Source organism: Gopherus evgoodei, chromosome 7 (genome assembly GCF_007399415.2).
Source record: "Gopherus evgoodei ecotype Sinaloan lineage chromosome 7, rGopEvg1_v1.p, whole genome shotgun sequence".
Taxonomy (NCBI): Eukaryota; Metazoa; Chordata; order Testudines; family Testudinidae; genus Gopherus; species Gopherus evgoodei.
The window spans coordinates 21,621,074-21,637,939 of record NC_044328.1 but is presented as its reverse complement, the minus strand read 5'-3'; the positions used below and the strand labels follow the sequence as shown (position 1 = coordinate 21,637,939).

Sequence of the window (16,866 nt, the reverse complement as noted above, 5' to 3'; positions counted from 1 at the left end):
AACTGCTTAGGTTCTGACATTACAAAAAAAATATACTTCACACTTATAACCCAGGGTCTTAAAGTGGTTTACAAGCACTGCTTAACAAGTCCTCATCACCCCCTTTCCATGTATTAGACGGTTAAGTGACTTGTCCAAGGTCACTCAAGAAGCCTGAGGCCCATTAGACCACAGATCTTCTGCATCCCAGTCCAGTCTAAGACGCAAGCTCATTGTTATGGTTAAAAAGCAAAGGGAATTTAGGATTTGCCTATTAATTCACTGTCCTAAATCAAGGCTAAAGGATATTTTTTGACTGTGACCAGCTAATTCCTGATAAATGCAGCCATACAACCAGACAAAGCTGGCAGCAGCTGACCTAAGGCCGAGTTAGGAGGAAGTTCTGAGGCAGTGAGTGACGCAGTTCAGTACCAGTTCTGTATGATTAGATGACACATCCTTTCTCTAAAGCTGTTTAGAGGCGGGCATGGAGTTTCTATTGTAATCAGATGAAAGTTCAGGAAGGATTGATTTGTAAGAGTTTGTGTGAAGCAAAGTTTTGTTTTGTTTTTAAATAATTACTGATGTTAAGGAAATTGTTTTTTATGCCCACAATCCCAGCTGATTAGAGACTTCAAAAAGTAGGGACAGTTTTTCTTACCATATTGAGATGAGAGGTGGGGAGGAGAGAGAAGGCTTGATCTTTAGGTTTTAAATAAATGCTTTCTTTGGTATTGAACCCAAAGCCAGCTTCCATATGGGGTCCCAATTCTCAGAGCTGCTGAGCCCCCACCACTCCAAATGAAGTCAGTGGTAACTGCAGGTGCTCTGCTTCTCTGAAAATCAACCCTGTGAATTTATTTTAAGAAATGCTCACAGGAAGCTCTAAAACAAGTGGAGGAGAGAATTAAAATGAGCAGGAATTCAAGCAACCTGCCCCTCCTATCCTTTTTATTCTGATATTGATTAGGCATTAGCAGCCAAAGCATTTTACAGGCAGTTGGGATATTAAGTATCATGGGGCAGTGTTTGAATATCATTAAGCCCTGGGTCAGTGTGTGACTGATTTAAATAAAGTTAATAATGCTTAAAAAGAGGTCTAGGGAGTGGACACCGACTCCATTTCAGCAATAAATAGTAAACTCAACTTAGCACTTTTCAGCAGTCATATTTGCTGCGTAGATTCAGCTGGGCTACAGAGAGAAGCATTTGACTTGGAGTGCCCTTAACATGACATTTACCGCAACATGCACTGTGCTATCTCCAGTAGATCACCTAGGGAGAAATTTATCAAACAGATACGGGTCATAGGGTTCAGGTAGCTACAGTAGTTAGGGTGTGGTGTGGGTGTTTGGTATCCAAGAGAATTGGAGGCGAGCATACAAATAAATACTGCAAAAGAAACAAAGGTGATTGAAAAGCCCTATTTATAAAATAGTCCTGCACCTTCCTGAGGAGATAGGGGAGCTGATTAATGCAGCTGCAAAATCTTTTTAACTCCATACTACAGTATACACCTATTTTAGTTATCCAAGACATGCTCTGTGCGCTCGACTTCCTACCATGATCTGGATTGGTTTGTATTACACAACTCTGTTTTCTTTGATCCACACTTAAAGAGAACTGCAACTTGCTCTCCTGAAAATCAGTGGCCACGTTTCCAGGAGCCTGAGCAAGACTTTGATGAAAGGCATGTAAATGCAGTGAGACTGAAAAGCAATAGATAACACAGAGATACTCGTTTAGAATATGGCAGGAGCATTACCATTCAGTTATAAAAGCAGCCCTAGCCCCATTCTGAAGGTCATGAGGAAGTGACAGTAATGATCTTACAATGAAACTTTAGCACCATTTATAGCCAGGGCAATTTCCCCAGCAGAAAGGTATAACCCTTCCCACAGTGCAAGAATGGAGACCGTGTATAGAGCATATCCACAGTCTCCTCTGCTAAGACTTGACTTTCAGGTCCACAGCAAACATGGCAACCTACAGAGGCAGTAACACCAGTAGGTTATCACAACATAGCTTAAAATCAAATATTTTACAGTGATGGCTGGAGGACGAGTAGAGCCCAAGGCTCAGCTGGTATTACACAGTAAGTCTGCCCCATTGACTCCGGAGATTTAAGGCACAAATGACAGCACCTGGGAGAACTGAAATGCTTGGGTCAGATTTTGGTAGCAGGAAGAGAACTAACCTTTTCCTTCTGCTCACATCCCCCACCCAAAGACACTCCAATCCCACCAGCTGCCTGCATTTGCTACTCCTTAGTTGCCAACACCTCATTAGTGTTTGTTACCTACATTAATGACCTTTCAGGTTGTTCACATGCTAAAACTTTAAAATATTTAAACCACTTCTTTGGTAGTTAGAGCCACTGTGCTTGAATGAAGATGAACAAGAAACAGTCTAGGAAGGCAACAAGGGCATACTTGATTGGTTTTGCTAACTTGTTGAGCTGAACTGATTTGAATGTGATTACATTAGTCATAACCCCACACATATCCTGGCCCTATAATAGCTGTATCATTCCACTGTATCTGAACATGTATTTGTACAATACTGTGCTAAGTTTGGTGGCTCTCCAGAGTTTCTAACTATTTTCACTCATTCTTCTGTTTGTCACCTTCTCCAATATGTCAAAGAAGGGGCCATACCTGCATGATAGGTGGGACTAGTGATGAGAAAAGGTTGTGGTGCAGCATTTTAGCAGTAAGTTGTATTTGGTCAAACCACTTTAGTTAATATAAACAATGTGGGTAATATACCATAGGAGTTATCATTTTTATAGTCCCTTGTCTACTCCTTAACCCTCACAACACCCCATGAGGCAGGTACTTAAGTGTTACTCTGTTTTTGATAGATGATGAAACTGAGTCAGAAAAGTGAAGTGACTTGGCCAAGGCCACAGAGTCAGTGGGAGAGCTCAGATTAGCTCTCAAGGTGATGACCTGACTCCAAATCTTCTGCTTATTCCTCCAGACCCCACCATTTTACAACCACCAAGCTCCCCCCATTGCTGTCTATCGCCTCCCCACTGACCACTAGGTTCTTTTCTGGTGCATTAGAGTTTGCAGATGTTTTCTTCCATTATTAAGGCTCTTATAAGAGCTTTGGATAACATTGCTGCACTATGTGTGCAGATGGCTAAAGCTTCATATTGTGTGTTATATGAAGAGTTTATAGAAATTGGAGCTAGAAGAGACCTGTTACTCAGCTAGTCCTTTCCCATCTAGCAGTGCATAGCACTCCAAGGAGCAGATTTACTAGTGGTTTGTCCAGGCTGGTTTTAAATGTCTCAAGCAATGAGGTTTCTACCACTACTCTTGGGAAATTATGCCACAGTCATAGATACCAAAAGGGAGGCATCTCTGTAAATAATAGGCCAGGTAAGGAATTTGCCATAGGGTAGCAGAACAGTCCTGTCTCTCTCAGTACTAAACACTCCCTACCCTATAAAAAGGCCCACAACTTCCTGAGTGCAGCTTCTTATGCACCTGAAGGCTCCTTTGGTTGACTGCACCCACTCATTCACAGCTGGGTGACTGATTAGGGATTTTGGCTGGTTCCAGCTTTTTCAAAGGGGCAGTTCACAGGCCTTTCAGTTGAGTTCCTAAGGGACTGATCTTTTACATATATATGGACACAACCAAGGCTGCTGTATAATAGATCTGTGTGTGATGCCAAGCCGGTCACTTGCTATTGGGAGGTACTATCTGTACATTTAGGGGAGACAAAAATCTCCTTACTTCCACTTCCAACTCCTTTTGATCTCACCTAAACTGCTCTCACAAGCACATTCTTGGAGAACAGAGGCAGCAAGCATTTTAATGTAGCCAGTTCTGCTTTATCTAGAGGGGAACGGGAAATAAACACAACTCTGTGTATGTGTACAACCCTAGAACCCCCTCCCTAAGGAATGGAAGAGTTTCCATAATACTACAGGCCAATAGCATTTATTTAACTAGCAGACATGCAACAGTAAACTTCCTCTCTGGCTCCCTAAAGGGACTGGGTCCTCTGGTAACAAGGACAGTTTTGATCACAGTTGAGTTAACTTCTCAATGACCATTATCTTCTAGTAGCCAGGGCTTTCTGGAGACCTTCTATTCTCCTGTTGGCAGAGATCTCACTGTGGTATGTCTGTTGTCCCCTTGCACATTACCAGCAGCGGATATTTTGACAGGAAGGGAAATCCCACATAACAAACTATCTGTTCTTAAGTTAGGGCATTTTCCCTTTAGTTCTTTCACCCCAACATTTCCTCCCTCCCCGCCCCATTATAAGCTTGAGTTTGAAACTCTCCTCGGTGTGGATCTAGGCTGAAAGCAATGCTTTGAAACCATGCTTTACTATTGAAAATGCCAGCACTAGTCTCTGTGTACATTTTTAACCCTCTCTTAGCTTTTTCTTTAACCCATAGTTTCTTTTATTGCCTTCACTTGCTTTTACTCATTTTACCCCAAGTTGTCTGTCTGATAGGGATTGGTAGAAAAAATTCCCACTCTGTTCTCAGGGCCCAGTCACATTAACACCAGGTTGCAAGTCCTTCAGTAAAAGAAGCAAGCCTCAAAATCTTGATGACCCCTCTCAATCCCCAAATTTTTCCCTGTGAAATGATCTTGGGGAGACTTTAAAGGTAAAATTCTGAAAACAGAAAACCCACTGTTAGAACTCATGTATGTGGGCTTAAGGGAGACAGTGTGGCCTAGTGATTAACACAGCTGAACTAGATTAAGAGCTCTGGGTTCTATTCCCAGTTTTGCTCCTGACTGTGTGTGACCTTGGGAAAATCACTTAACCTCTCTGTGCCTCTGCCTCCACATCTGTAAAGTTCATTTAATGTTTCCTGCCTTTGTAACATGCTCTCCTGAGTTCCAGCCCAGTGCTCTATCCACTAAGCCACATTCCCTCCCATAGCACATGCTCGGAGCCTTTGAAAAATCTCCCCACAAATGATTCTGAGCGGAAAGAATCAGTGTGATATGACTGAATACAGTAATGTTCTCACTTGTAGTCATTGGAATGATAGGACGAGGATCTTATATTTTCTCTCTTTTAGTTTGTCCTTTTTGGCAGCTGTTCCACCCAGTTTGACAGGTAGAAAAACAGCTCTTCATGTTCTTATTTTCCTCAAGCTATTTGTGTACAGGAACTTTGATGCTTCAAGACTTCCGCTGAAGTGTGTTTCCCATCCTCATCTTTGCCAAAGATATTCTTGTTCTGTTGCATTTTAAAGCATTTTTTACACGGTACCTCTATAACAATATCATCCTGGCATCCAGTGAATTCAGACTACCACTAGCATCAGCAGTGAGTCACCTATGTAAGATGGTGTGCAGGGGCCCTTAATGAACTTTAAGTTTGCAGGCACAGATAGTTGGGAATGCACCACACATATTATCTCTTCCTGTAATCCTATTCTTAGAGAAACCCTAAGAAATTGCCGTAGATGCATAAAGGACGACTTGGTTGGCTGAAAACAATTAAAGAGTCAGAATCACAGTACTTGGGTTTATTAATTTAGTAAGTCAGTTCTCTAATGAAGACAGCCACCAAAATACCCTCATATCAATCATGTTATTCCTCAATTTGTAATAACGGTACTTATCTCCAGAATCTAAACCACTGCAGCGCCAGACAACTGTCAATATGTAGAGAAATGCAATTAAAGGTTTGACAAATGCATAAAAGGGGAAATCTGAACATGAAGCCTGAATAAACTGCCAGACATGGGAAAATTCCCTTATCATCCTTTCCATGATGACATCACAACAATCTTAGGGAGGGAGAAGTTGCACTAACCCTGGGCTAGGCTGTGCAAGAGAGCCACAGAATTGGAAGGGACCTCAGGAGGTCATCTAGTCCAACCCCCTGCTCAAAGCAGGACCAATTCCCAGGTAGATTTTTGCACCGATCCCTAAATGACCCCCTCAAGGATTGAGTTCACAACCATGGGTTTAGTAGGCCAATGCTCAAGCCACTGCACTATCCCTCTCACCTGGCCCTAGAGGCTAGGCTGGGGAGGAATCCTGCCCTGAGTTCCCCAGCACACAGGAGGAGAGCACCTGCTTTTACAGTCTGCTGCAGGTGCAGCATGCTCTCCTGGTGCACTGGTTCCACTCTGGAGACAGATGAAGGGGGCCATGCCATGACTCTAGTCCTGCCTCATCCCCCTTAGCTGGACTGTGTCTCTGATGGTGCCAGTAGAGCACAGAGATTGTAATTGTGGTTGTCCCTTATATAGAGCATGCAATGGGCGTGATGTCACCTTCCCCCTTCCTCACTCTATCCATAGACACAGTTTGATCTATTACTAAAGTACACTATTTCTATAGTATACACCTTTTTCTGTTGTTACTTTATAAAGCATTTTTCTCTTCTGTAACCACAAGGGTTTTTGTCGTGAGAGTTCATTTTACCCAGGCACTAATTTTTTGGGCTGAATTCACCCCGGGGTAGCTTCTGTGAAGTCCGGGGTGCTGCAATCAGGGGCGAATTTGGCCCCATGTGTTTAGGTGCTATGTATCAGGGTCTAATCCCACAAAGTTCTGGGTGTTCTCATCTCCCACTGGCCTCAACAGGAGTTGAAGGTGCTCAGCACCTTGCAGGATTAGTCCTAGCACATTCACAAGATTTAATTTGCTTCAATGATTAGTAATGGCTGAATCACAAGGGTAAAATATAAAGCAGTTAATGTAGGCAGCAGCGTGCTATTTAATTCACAGATGACTTCACCATCCTCCTCTTGTTACAAGTAAGATTTCCAAGCAATAGCAATGCAGGGCAAAGTCATTACTTGGCTTTTTAAATCTGGGAACTGAACTCCAGATCATTAAGCCTGGCATCCAGCAGCCATAAAACAACATCCAAGCATCAGAGGCTATTTTTAGCAGTTGAAGACTAAAACAATGTGACTAGATGGTGACAGTTCAAACGTGGAACACCCATGCAAAGCAGGACTTAAGTGGCCCCTAGACCTTGTACTTTGACTTCAGTTGTGGTGGAACTGGGCATATGCTGAGCATTTCCGAAAATCCCACTGATAGCAGGTCCCAACTGCTGCCCTGAGCAGCTTCAAAGCCACCCACTCACTAGGCTGAGAAATCTCAAACAAGACGCTACTCTTTTAGCAGATGGTTACACCCAGCCAGGTGGAAATCAAGGATGTCATTACAAGAAGAAGGGGTTCCCCCCAAACTTCACCTCGGGACTGGTCTGCGCATGCATCTGACACACAAAGTTCTGCATTCATCTACAAAAAGGGTCAGCCCAGAGCCTGACCTATGCTGCCTGGGGATTCCCCCATACTGGGGCAACCCACTGCTCCCTAGGTAGGGACAGAGTCTGGCCCAAGTGGTGCAAGAGCCACTTGTGTCAGTTAATTTTATCTGTTCTTCCTACTGCATGGCTACATGGCACTCAAGGGAATGCGCGGGTGCTAGAAAATCAGACGATTAACGGAAATCATAAGCACCTGTTAGGTTTAATGTTTTTAATCATTAAGGCATTTCATTTTAGTACCTAGAAATGAGAAGCTTTGAAAATCAGGCAGTTAACGACAAACTATTAGCATTACTGGTTTCCTATGGTTACCTGGATATGTGTAGAAATTAGGTGAAGCGAGGGAAATGAATTAAACAGGGGAAGAGGTAGCCTGGTGAGTGAGCTGTATGCTAGGCTTCAGATGTCAAGTCCAACTTCCTTGTGCCTTTAAATCGGTATCTTCTACAGCACGATCACTTGTGCAACTGTTTTACAATAATGTCCACTGCTTCCGCGAGGTTGTTCACGTATCCATCTGCCTTCACTTCTGGGTGTTGCTCATCACAAGGCCTGCAGAGGAGAGAGTAGGGTGACACTGGTAAAAGTAGGAGTGGATGTTCCATAAACAGGCACATCAAAATGAATTATGGTTTCTCAGAAATATATGAAGAGAAGGGCAGATGTTAAGTTTTGTTACAATGCAATTATCCATTTGTCTGGTAAGTACAACCATGAAACCTTTCTAATATTGCCACTGACACATATCAGGTTTGCGATATTTGTTGGATGACACTTGTCTATCATTAGAACTAAGGTAGAATCTACTCAGTCATTTCTCCGATAAATGCCAAACCCGCTTAATTGTGATAATTATCAAGGATGCCTCTCAGTGACTCTAGACACAGATAACGGCACAGCCAGTCAATCTAAATGTCAGATCTAATGTAGAGGTGGGTGAAATTTTTCTACTAAAACTTTTTTCAGCAAAAAATGCAGCTTCTGTGAAACCAAAATATTTTGCAATTTTGTGCTAAATTCACCAAATTGTTTTGATTGAAAAAAAAACATAAAAATAACCCCCTAACCTCTGAAAAATATTAAAACACGTTTGTTTTGACATTTTTGAAACAAAACATTGATTTTTCTATTCCATATGATATTTTGTTTCCAAATGTCCTTTCATTTTATTTTTTTTAAATTAAAAATGTAACAATGTAACAAAGCTTGAAAATGAAATGAAATGTTCTGTTTCACCCAAAAGATGTTTTTTATGTTTTGATTCACGGAACGTTTTGAAAAATACTGTTTTCAGGAAACAATTTTAATGTTTTGATTTGTTAGAATTGCCAGCAAACTGAAAAATCTGTTATTTGCGTAGCTCTAGTTCAAGGGTGTCTGCAAGCTTTTTCATGTCACCGAAAAGTGCGAGCTGGTGTTCCTCCTGACATGCTTCCCAGTGTGCAGTTATTAGTTTTCTTTAGTGCCCCTCCATTATGGTGGATAAATAAGTCAATCTCATCCCGGTTTACTTCTGAATACGTTTTACTGTTGTTACTATAATTATTTGTATTATGGCAGGGCCTACAGGCCCCAACCAAAATGAGGTTCCATTGTGCTACGCACTGTACAAACAGAATGGGAGACAGTCCATGCCCTGAAGAACTTACATTCTAAACAGACAAAGGATGGAGAGAAAACACTAAGGCACAGAAAGGTGGAGTCACTCCCCCTAAGGTCACAGAATTCTTCCTCTGAGGAGAAATGCCAAACTGTCCCCACTCTCTTTCTCTTTATTGCAGCTGGGAAGTAGATCTTTCCCTATGCTTCCACTATCATCTGCATTAGCTCCACTCCCTCTCTGCACCTAATTAATCTCACGTGATGTTCTTCAAATCCCACGAGAAAGCCCCATCTTTCTTCTCTGGCTGAAGATGACACCAAGTCCTCACTCTAATAATAAATAGCAATAATAATTGGCTCTTAAATAGAAAGTTTTCAATCCGCAGCTCTTAAAGCACTTTACAAAGGAGGTCAGTACCATCACCCCCATGTTTTAGATGGGGAAACAGAGTCACCGAGAGGCAAAGTGACTTGCCCAAGGTGAGCCACTAGGCCAGTGGCAGAGCCAGGGACAAATCTAACTTATCCTATGTGCTAACTCTGACATTTTCCCTAAGCTCGATCATTTTTCCTGAAGTTTTGCCTTCATATTCTTTTCCCCCTCTTTTTCCCACCATCTCTACAGATCTTAGGTGTGTGTTATATTATATCCTACATATCTATCACAAATATGCATGGACGGATGATTTGGCTGGGGAATATTCTGTGATACCTTGTATGGATGGTGGTCTATATAATTAACTAGTTAGACAAAATGAATGCGTTGTATATTACATAGCATTTTATCTATATCAGCAAGAGCTTTTAGAAGAGTTTGAGCATCCATGTTTCATTGAATGCCTCTGATTTTATAAAGTTTATGAGCATTTCAGTTTACTATTACAGCAAATAATTCATTCTTAGCCTGGAAAAATGAGTGGGTTCTATGTAGTTTCAGTTGGTGGAGGACTAAGGGTTTTAACCTGAATGTGTCAACATTATGCCTGTTGGGCTGAGTTATGAATCAGAAAATACGTGGATTTTATTCTTAATGGCTTCCCTTGGAGACCCCTGAAAAGAGATGAGAGCTTAGTTGAGAGCTGCTTTCCCTCTCAGTTCCCTATTTTCTTCTGTAAAGGCCAAGACTTTCTTTAGTGAGGGTTATTGTCTTAACGGGGGAAGATGCATTTCCCATCGAATGTCTGGTAGCCATGGAGACTATTATTATTTATGATGTAAAGAATTTGGTGGGTATGTGTCATTACAAGTCCCAAATTATTTTTCAGTTTTTGAACTAGGGCTCCCTGGAGCCCTTCCTTGCTGTTCATTTTTCAGACGTTCTCAGAGTATTGAGTACATGAATTCCTTACAAAGGAGCTAGGAATAGCCTCTTTCAGCAGCCCGTTCTGGCTGAGATTTCATTTGTCAGAAGGTTACAAACATGCAGCTATGGGAAAAAATATTACTTTGCTATTTGGTTTTGTTTGTGAGATCGACAAAGCAACCTGCAAAACAAAGGAAATGGCCACATGAAGCAGATTGTACTTTGGTATCAACTGTAACAGAAATATCTGATCTAAAATGTAGAAGATTAGTGCATGACTCAGTGCTTCGGTCTCTTAGTTCTGCTTTAAGAACAGGAGTATTTGTGGCACCTTAGAGACTAACAAATTTATTTCAGCATGAGCTCTCGTGAGCTACAGCTCACTTCTTCGGATGCACAGAATGGAACAAACAGACAGGAGATATTTATATATACATTGTTACAGTGTCATGATGCAATAATAATAGTGATGATAATGATGGTAGCTTCATTTATTAGGTTTTCCTCACCCAAATAAGCATTCAGGTCTCACATGGGACAGCAGCTTATAAAATACAATGGAATAAAACAGGCAAAATCCAAAAAATATAAAACCAGTAAAAATTAAATAAAGACTTCAGTTCTGTCCTGTTATCCATGCTCACCCATTGACTTCAGTGGGAGTTTTGCCCAAGGAAAGATATGTCTTATCTTTATTTCACTTCATATGATACAAGTAGATACGTCTTTCCAAACCAGAATTCAAACTGTACAGAAAGTTCATTTGCATCCTGAGTAGATATTCAGAGTGTAAAAAAACAAGACCTCTTCCCATTTTACACCTTAAAATATGCTCCTTTTCTCACTTTCACAGAAAAAAATACCAGTATGTAAGAATTGTTCAGAAAAAGAAAAACTTTTACAGGAATTTTCAAGTAAACTGCATTCTCTGAGCCACAATATATATATATAAGAAATGGTTATCTACACTAACACTCCAGTGATCTATCTGTAACATAAGGTTCTGTACACTTGACTGATTAAGGTAATGCGGGGGTGTGTGTGTGTGTGTGCGTGTGTGTGCGTGCGTGCATTGGAGGAAGGCAAGCTAGGCTTGCAGCCTGAATACTGTAATACTAATTGCAGATATGCTATTGTTCTGGGTTAACCAATTTAAAGATGTCCCTGGTGTACAAATACATTGCAGTACCACCAAAGATGATTGAAAATCAGTCCATAGGCAACTTCTCCAATTCTGAAGAATTTAAGGTGAGGCTGGGTACCTCAGACAGCTAAAGCTACCCAAGGTAAGTCTCATACTATTAGCAGTGCTAGAAAACCACTAATGTGCTGTTTGCTAGGAAGTGGTTGAAATAGACTAACAATACTCTAAAATTATTGCATCTCTTTAGAAAACCTGCACAAATGGGTTCTGAATTAACTGAATGCTAAGTCATTATGTTGGTCAATCATTTATTTTATAAAAGCTAATTATATTCAGCAAACAAAAGAATATGTACAAGTCATTAGACTATGTGTTCAAGATGCAATTGTGTTTCTGACACAAGAAGCAAGCAGTTGAGGTCAGACTGTTTTTACTTGGTCAGTTTAGCTCTCAGATGACAGGGGTTTGCTTTCAACACTCTAGTCCCAGGTAATGTACTTATTTTGTACACCTATCCAAGTACCATGTGGACACATTACATAGATTCTCGTTCTGGCAATCTGTTAAGAGTTGCACAGGTGGGGGGACCTTCCACTGCACAGTGTGATTTCACATGTGCTGATTTGCTTGAGGAAAACCTTTTAGGGGTGGAAAAATTAACAAGAGGCATGATTTAATATCAGGTGACTGTCAGTGCCTATGATGGACTCTGAAAGCAATGTCTGGAAAAGGTGTGAACGAGTACAACATACGCCGGAGCACTGCAAGCTTTCCCAGACAGCTCTGTTAATGTACTCCCCATCCACATCTGCAGCACCCTTCCCATCTATCCCAGCCTGACCATTTCTATTCTGTTCTGCAGACAGAACTAAAACGATCTATTTGTTATCCATTCTAGGTGTGAACTCAGGATGGCAATTGGCTTTCTATACAATGCAAACTCTGGTTAGGAGAGATCTTCACAATATGTTACTTGCACTGGATAAATAAAACAAAGATAGATGGAGACGTAACCCTTATTCAGGAGACATTCCCATTGAAGTCAATGGGATGTAAGCAGGTGCTTGAACTTAAGCATGTGCTTATGTGCTTTGCTGTGTCTGTACAGCACCTAGCACAACAGGGTCCTGGCCCACAACTAGAGTGCCAAGGTGCTACAATAATAGCAATAAATAATAATCTCTTTGGGTCAGGGGCTGTCTCTTTGTTTTGTGTTTATATAGCACCTGGCACAACAGGGTCCAGGTCTGTGACTAGGGCTCCTCAATACAAGTAAAAAATGATAATAAATAGTAATAACAGCAAGAACAGGTTCAGAGGGTTTATTTAATTTCAACTGGTTTAACATTTTGGGATTTTGCTTGTTTTGCTTCATTGTGCTTTTGAAGTTGGTGCATGGTGGCTTTCATTATGTGAGGGGAAACTAATAAATAAAATAGTAATTAATATTCTTATTATTGCACCATGACTCCCTAATGACACAGAACAAGGAATCTTGAACAAACAGTCCAGCTCTATCCCCTTCTGCTAACTGTAAAATGGGAAATTTCTAGTACTGTTGACACCAACACACAAGCTGGCCATTTTCTCCAGCTTGCAGACTGCCTTGTAGATCTCAAAAGCCAAGCATACCATCATGGTTTTTCCTGCGTTTAATATTGGCCATTGTAGTTTTCTGTCCAATGGAATCTTAAACAATAGCACTAAAAAGCTCATGAGAAGGGTAACATTTTCAAAAGCGTGTAAGTGATTTAGGAGCCCAAGTTCCATTTTCAAAAGTGATGTTGGCAGAGCCAGATTTACAAAAGTATTTAGGTGCCAAGAGAAGCAGACAGGCATGAAATGGAATGTACGAAAGTACTTACGTGAATTGGTATTCACCCACAAAAGTTCATGCTCTAAAACTTCTGTTAGTCTATAAGGTGCCACAGAACTCTTTGCTGCTTTTACAGATCCAGACTAACACGGCTACCCCTCTGATACTTAACTCCCATTGAGTTTCAATGGGAGTTGCATGCTCAACCTGCTCAGGCACTTCTGGAAATCCCATTAGGTAGCTATCTGCCTCTGTAGGCGCATAGATACCTTTCACAACCTAGCCCTTAAGAGCTTATGTCTCACTGACTACCTACATCTTTAGCTACTTAAATACCTTTGAAATGTGGCCCTAAGTCACTTTGGCAGTGAATTAAACTGAATCTAATTAAGGCCACTTCCATCCTGAATAAAAGAATCCACACAAGGGCTTAATGTGGTTTAACTAATCCACTTTAAAAGTTAATTTGGATTACTTTTCCGAGTGTTCCCACGTAGACAAGCCCCAAGTGGCCGGGACAAGGACTGAATTAGTACCGAGAGTGAACTACCCTCTGAGCTGTACAGATTGTCCTTTCTAGGTTGGGGTTGTGTAGTGTACCTGTTGAGGCTGAACAGAGAAGCTCATTCTCCAGGACTATCAATCTGTCATACTTCATGAGGCAGTGGACATTGCCACAGGTTCTCTGCCCATTGTCCCCCGCTGGCTCCTTCCTACTTCACCTTTAACCTTGCTCCATTCGCCCCATTTTCTTTTCTGCTTTTAGTAAAGTTTGATACCTTCGTACCCCCACTCAGCGCCCTCTGCACTTGAGGGGGAGACCATTGCTGTTCCCACTGATGGTTCTTGTAAGGAGCCTCCCCTCCCTCCATTGAGGTTAAAAAGGCTGGCACTTTTCATGACCACTAAATTCTGCTTAGAGAAGAGCGTTCTCATTTAAATTACAGAAACACGTACATTTATCTCCAGAGTAACAGCCAATACTACGCAGTCTTTAGGGACAAGAAAGCTGGAGGGGATGGCTTAGTACCCTAAGCCTCAGCTGTGAAATACCTAGAACCAGAACCACGGCTTCAAAGTCCCTGCAGCAGTGACTCAGCCATTCATTCCTCTTAGGCAGGTAAACTGGGTTCCCAATTTGTTTACAACATCATGACTGCTTGGTCTCAGTGTATAGCTAGCACTCTTGCCATGCAGAGAATTCTCATTGACATCAGTGGGAGTTCCCTTGTGGAATGAGCGACAACACACCAGCCAATGCTGCAGCCCGGATGCTGTCAAACTCCTGTTGAAGTTACCCCCTCTGCATCAGAATATTGTTGCTTAACTTTCCCCCGTTGCTACAGCTCTATCACTCTGGAAGTGCTAGTGGAGACAGTGGTCCCAGCATGTGCTGGCATATTAAACACTATTGTCTAACCCTACTCAGAACAAGCCTACACAACATGATGATACACAGGCTGGTGGCTACAGGAGCCTTGTATACCTTACCTGGAGGAAGAACAGGGGCTACCAGGGCTGCCCACCACCAAACACCTTGACGAGCCTGAGGAGGAGCTGGAGCTGCCAGCAGCTGAGTACCTGGAGGAACTGGAGGAGCCTGAGGCAGAGGGAAAGCTGGAGCTGCCAGCAGCAGAATACCAGGACGAGCTGGAAGGACCAGAGGGACCTGCTCAAGGACCGGGTAGGAAGTAGCCCAGGGACAGAACTGCACAGCACGGTGAGTCTATTTGGTCAGTGTGTTGCGGAGAGACCCCGCTGACCCGGTGGCAGGACCCTCGTCCCACTACTGTCAGGGTCCTGGGCTGGAATGCGGTGGAGTTGGGTGGGCCTGTGTTCCCCTACCCCGGCCAACCCACCTTGGGTAGCAAAATCCCAATAGCTCCATAGACCTTTGCCGGGGCTCCCCTGCCTGAGGGGCGCTATAGACCTTTGCCGGCACTCCCCTGCCTGAGAGGCATGCTATAGACCTTTGCCGGGGCTCCCCTGCCTGAGGGGCGCTATAGACCTTTGCTGGCACTCCCCTGCCTGAGGGGCGCTATAGACCTTTGCCGGCACTCCCCTGCCTGAGGGGCGCGCTATAGACCTTTGCCGGGTCTCCCCTGCCTGAGGGGCACTATAGACCTTTGCCAGGGCTCCCCTGCCTGAGGGGCGCGCTATCGACCTTTGCCAGGGCTCCCCTGCCTGAGGGGCGCTATAGACCCTTGCTGGTGCTCCCCTGCCTGAGGGGCGCTATAGACCTTTGCCAGGGCTCCCCTGCCTGAGGGGCGCACTATAGACCTTTGCCGGGGCTCCCCTGCCTGAGGGGCGCTATAGACCTTTGCCGGCACTCCCCTGCCTGAGGGGCATGCTATAGACCTTTGCCGGGGCTCCCCTGCCTGAGGAGCATGCTATAGACCTTTTCCAGGACTCCCCTGCCTGAGGGGCACGCTATCGACCTTTGCCGGGGCTCCCCTGCCTGGGGGGTGCGCTATCGACCTTTGCCGGGGCTCCCCTGGCTGAGGGGCGTTACAGACCCTTGCTGGTGTCCCTCCCTTCACTAATTCCCTAGTGACAGATGGCCTGATGCAGGCCAGCCAGTGAGACAGTAGCTACCACCGCCCCTTAGCAGCTCGGTGGGCCAACCAACATGGATCACACACCCCAAGTGAATATGTTGATTAAAAGGCCAGTTTGTAATTATCAGAACATCACCTCATCTGACTGTATTTGGTGTGACACAATACAATCAAACAGATCCTGACTCGGTTATCACTCATGAGTATCAAAGGACTAGGCACTATGTTCTCCAAGGGACCATTTCTCATTTTCACTATTTTAAAAAGTCAACAGCCAGAGCATTGTGTGCTTTGATCCTTTCACATCTCTCAGGCTAAACTGGTCTATCTGGATCAATACTTGGAAATGAAGTAACTAGGGAACACCAGAATAGTTTAGAAAATAGTGGTGATGATTTCAACTACTCTTCATACTGAATCAATAGATATGGCCTATCATGGTGTTAGGGGTACCTGCTAACAGAGGTAACCTTTTTCAGATAAAATGTAAAACCAAAGTCCTGATCACCTGTGGTCATTAAATGTCACCTGGCAACTTTTACAGGAGTAAGTCACGCTGTCTGAGGAGGCTCACAACTGTGAGTGCCTATCTCAGGGAAGACTGTCAGAAAACAAGGGCAGACACCCCAAACTGGTCGGGTATGTTCTATAATTAGATTTCACCAAAGCCAGTGACAAATGTGAACTCCTGGATCACTGTAACAGTCTTCCCATGGAGTCACAGACAGATCCCTTTGACTCCCCAGCCTATCTTGCCACCCAGACTAACTGAACTTTGTGATACAATGCTACTTACACCTAAAATCACACCACATCAGATTTCTCCCAGTCCCAAGAGAGCAGTCACTTACCCCAGATCAACTGGTACTCCAGATTTTACACCAAAGACAATGTTGTAATGCAATGCAGCCAATTCTACAATAAACTAACTAAAGATTTATTAACTAAGAAACAGAATGAGAGCTAATGAGAGGTTAAAGCAGGTAAAATACATGTACAAGTGAGTCACAGTATATAATTCCAAATGGTGATAGAGATGTAGTAATCTGTCAGTTTCCTAAAAGTCTCTCAGGGCTACCCAGAATAACTCTGGGGATCTCTGTCTTCTCATGCAGTCATTTTGCCTTGTTAGAATCCAAACAGCCCAGAGATCAAGGATTTTTCTTTGGAACCACATTTA

At 43.0% G+C, this 16,866-nt stretch overlaps 1 protein-coding gene across 2 annotated transcripts in view; it reads right to left on the bottom strand.

The window, feature by feature from the left end:
* Window positions 1-7,462: 7,462 nt before the first annotated feature.
* Window positions 7,463-16,866, bottom strand: part of LHPP (phospholysine phosphohistidine inorganic pyrophosphate phosphatase) — a 168,362-nt gene continuing 158,958 nt past the window's right edge. The window contains exon 7 of one of the 2 annotated variants that reach the window (XM_030570643.1): window positions 7,463-7,815. In XM_030570643.1, coding sequence (XP_030426503.1) covers window positions 7,719-7,815 — 97 coding nt within the window. In that variant the 3' untranslated portion in view covers window positions 7,463-7,718. The remainder of the gene's footprint in view (window positions 7,816-16,866) is intronic. The other variant, XR_004001364.1, reaches the window with a different exon arrangement.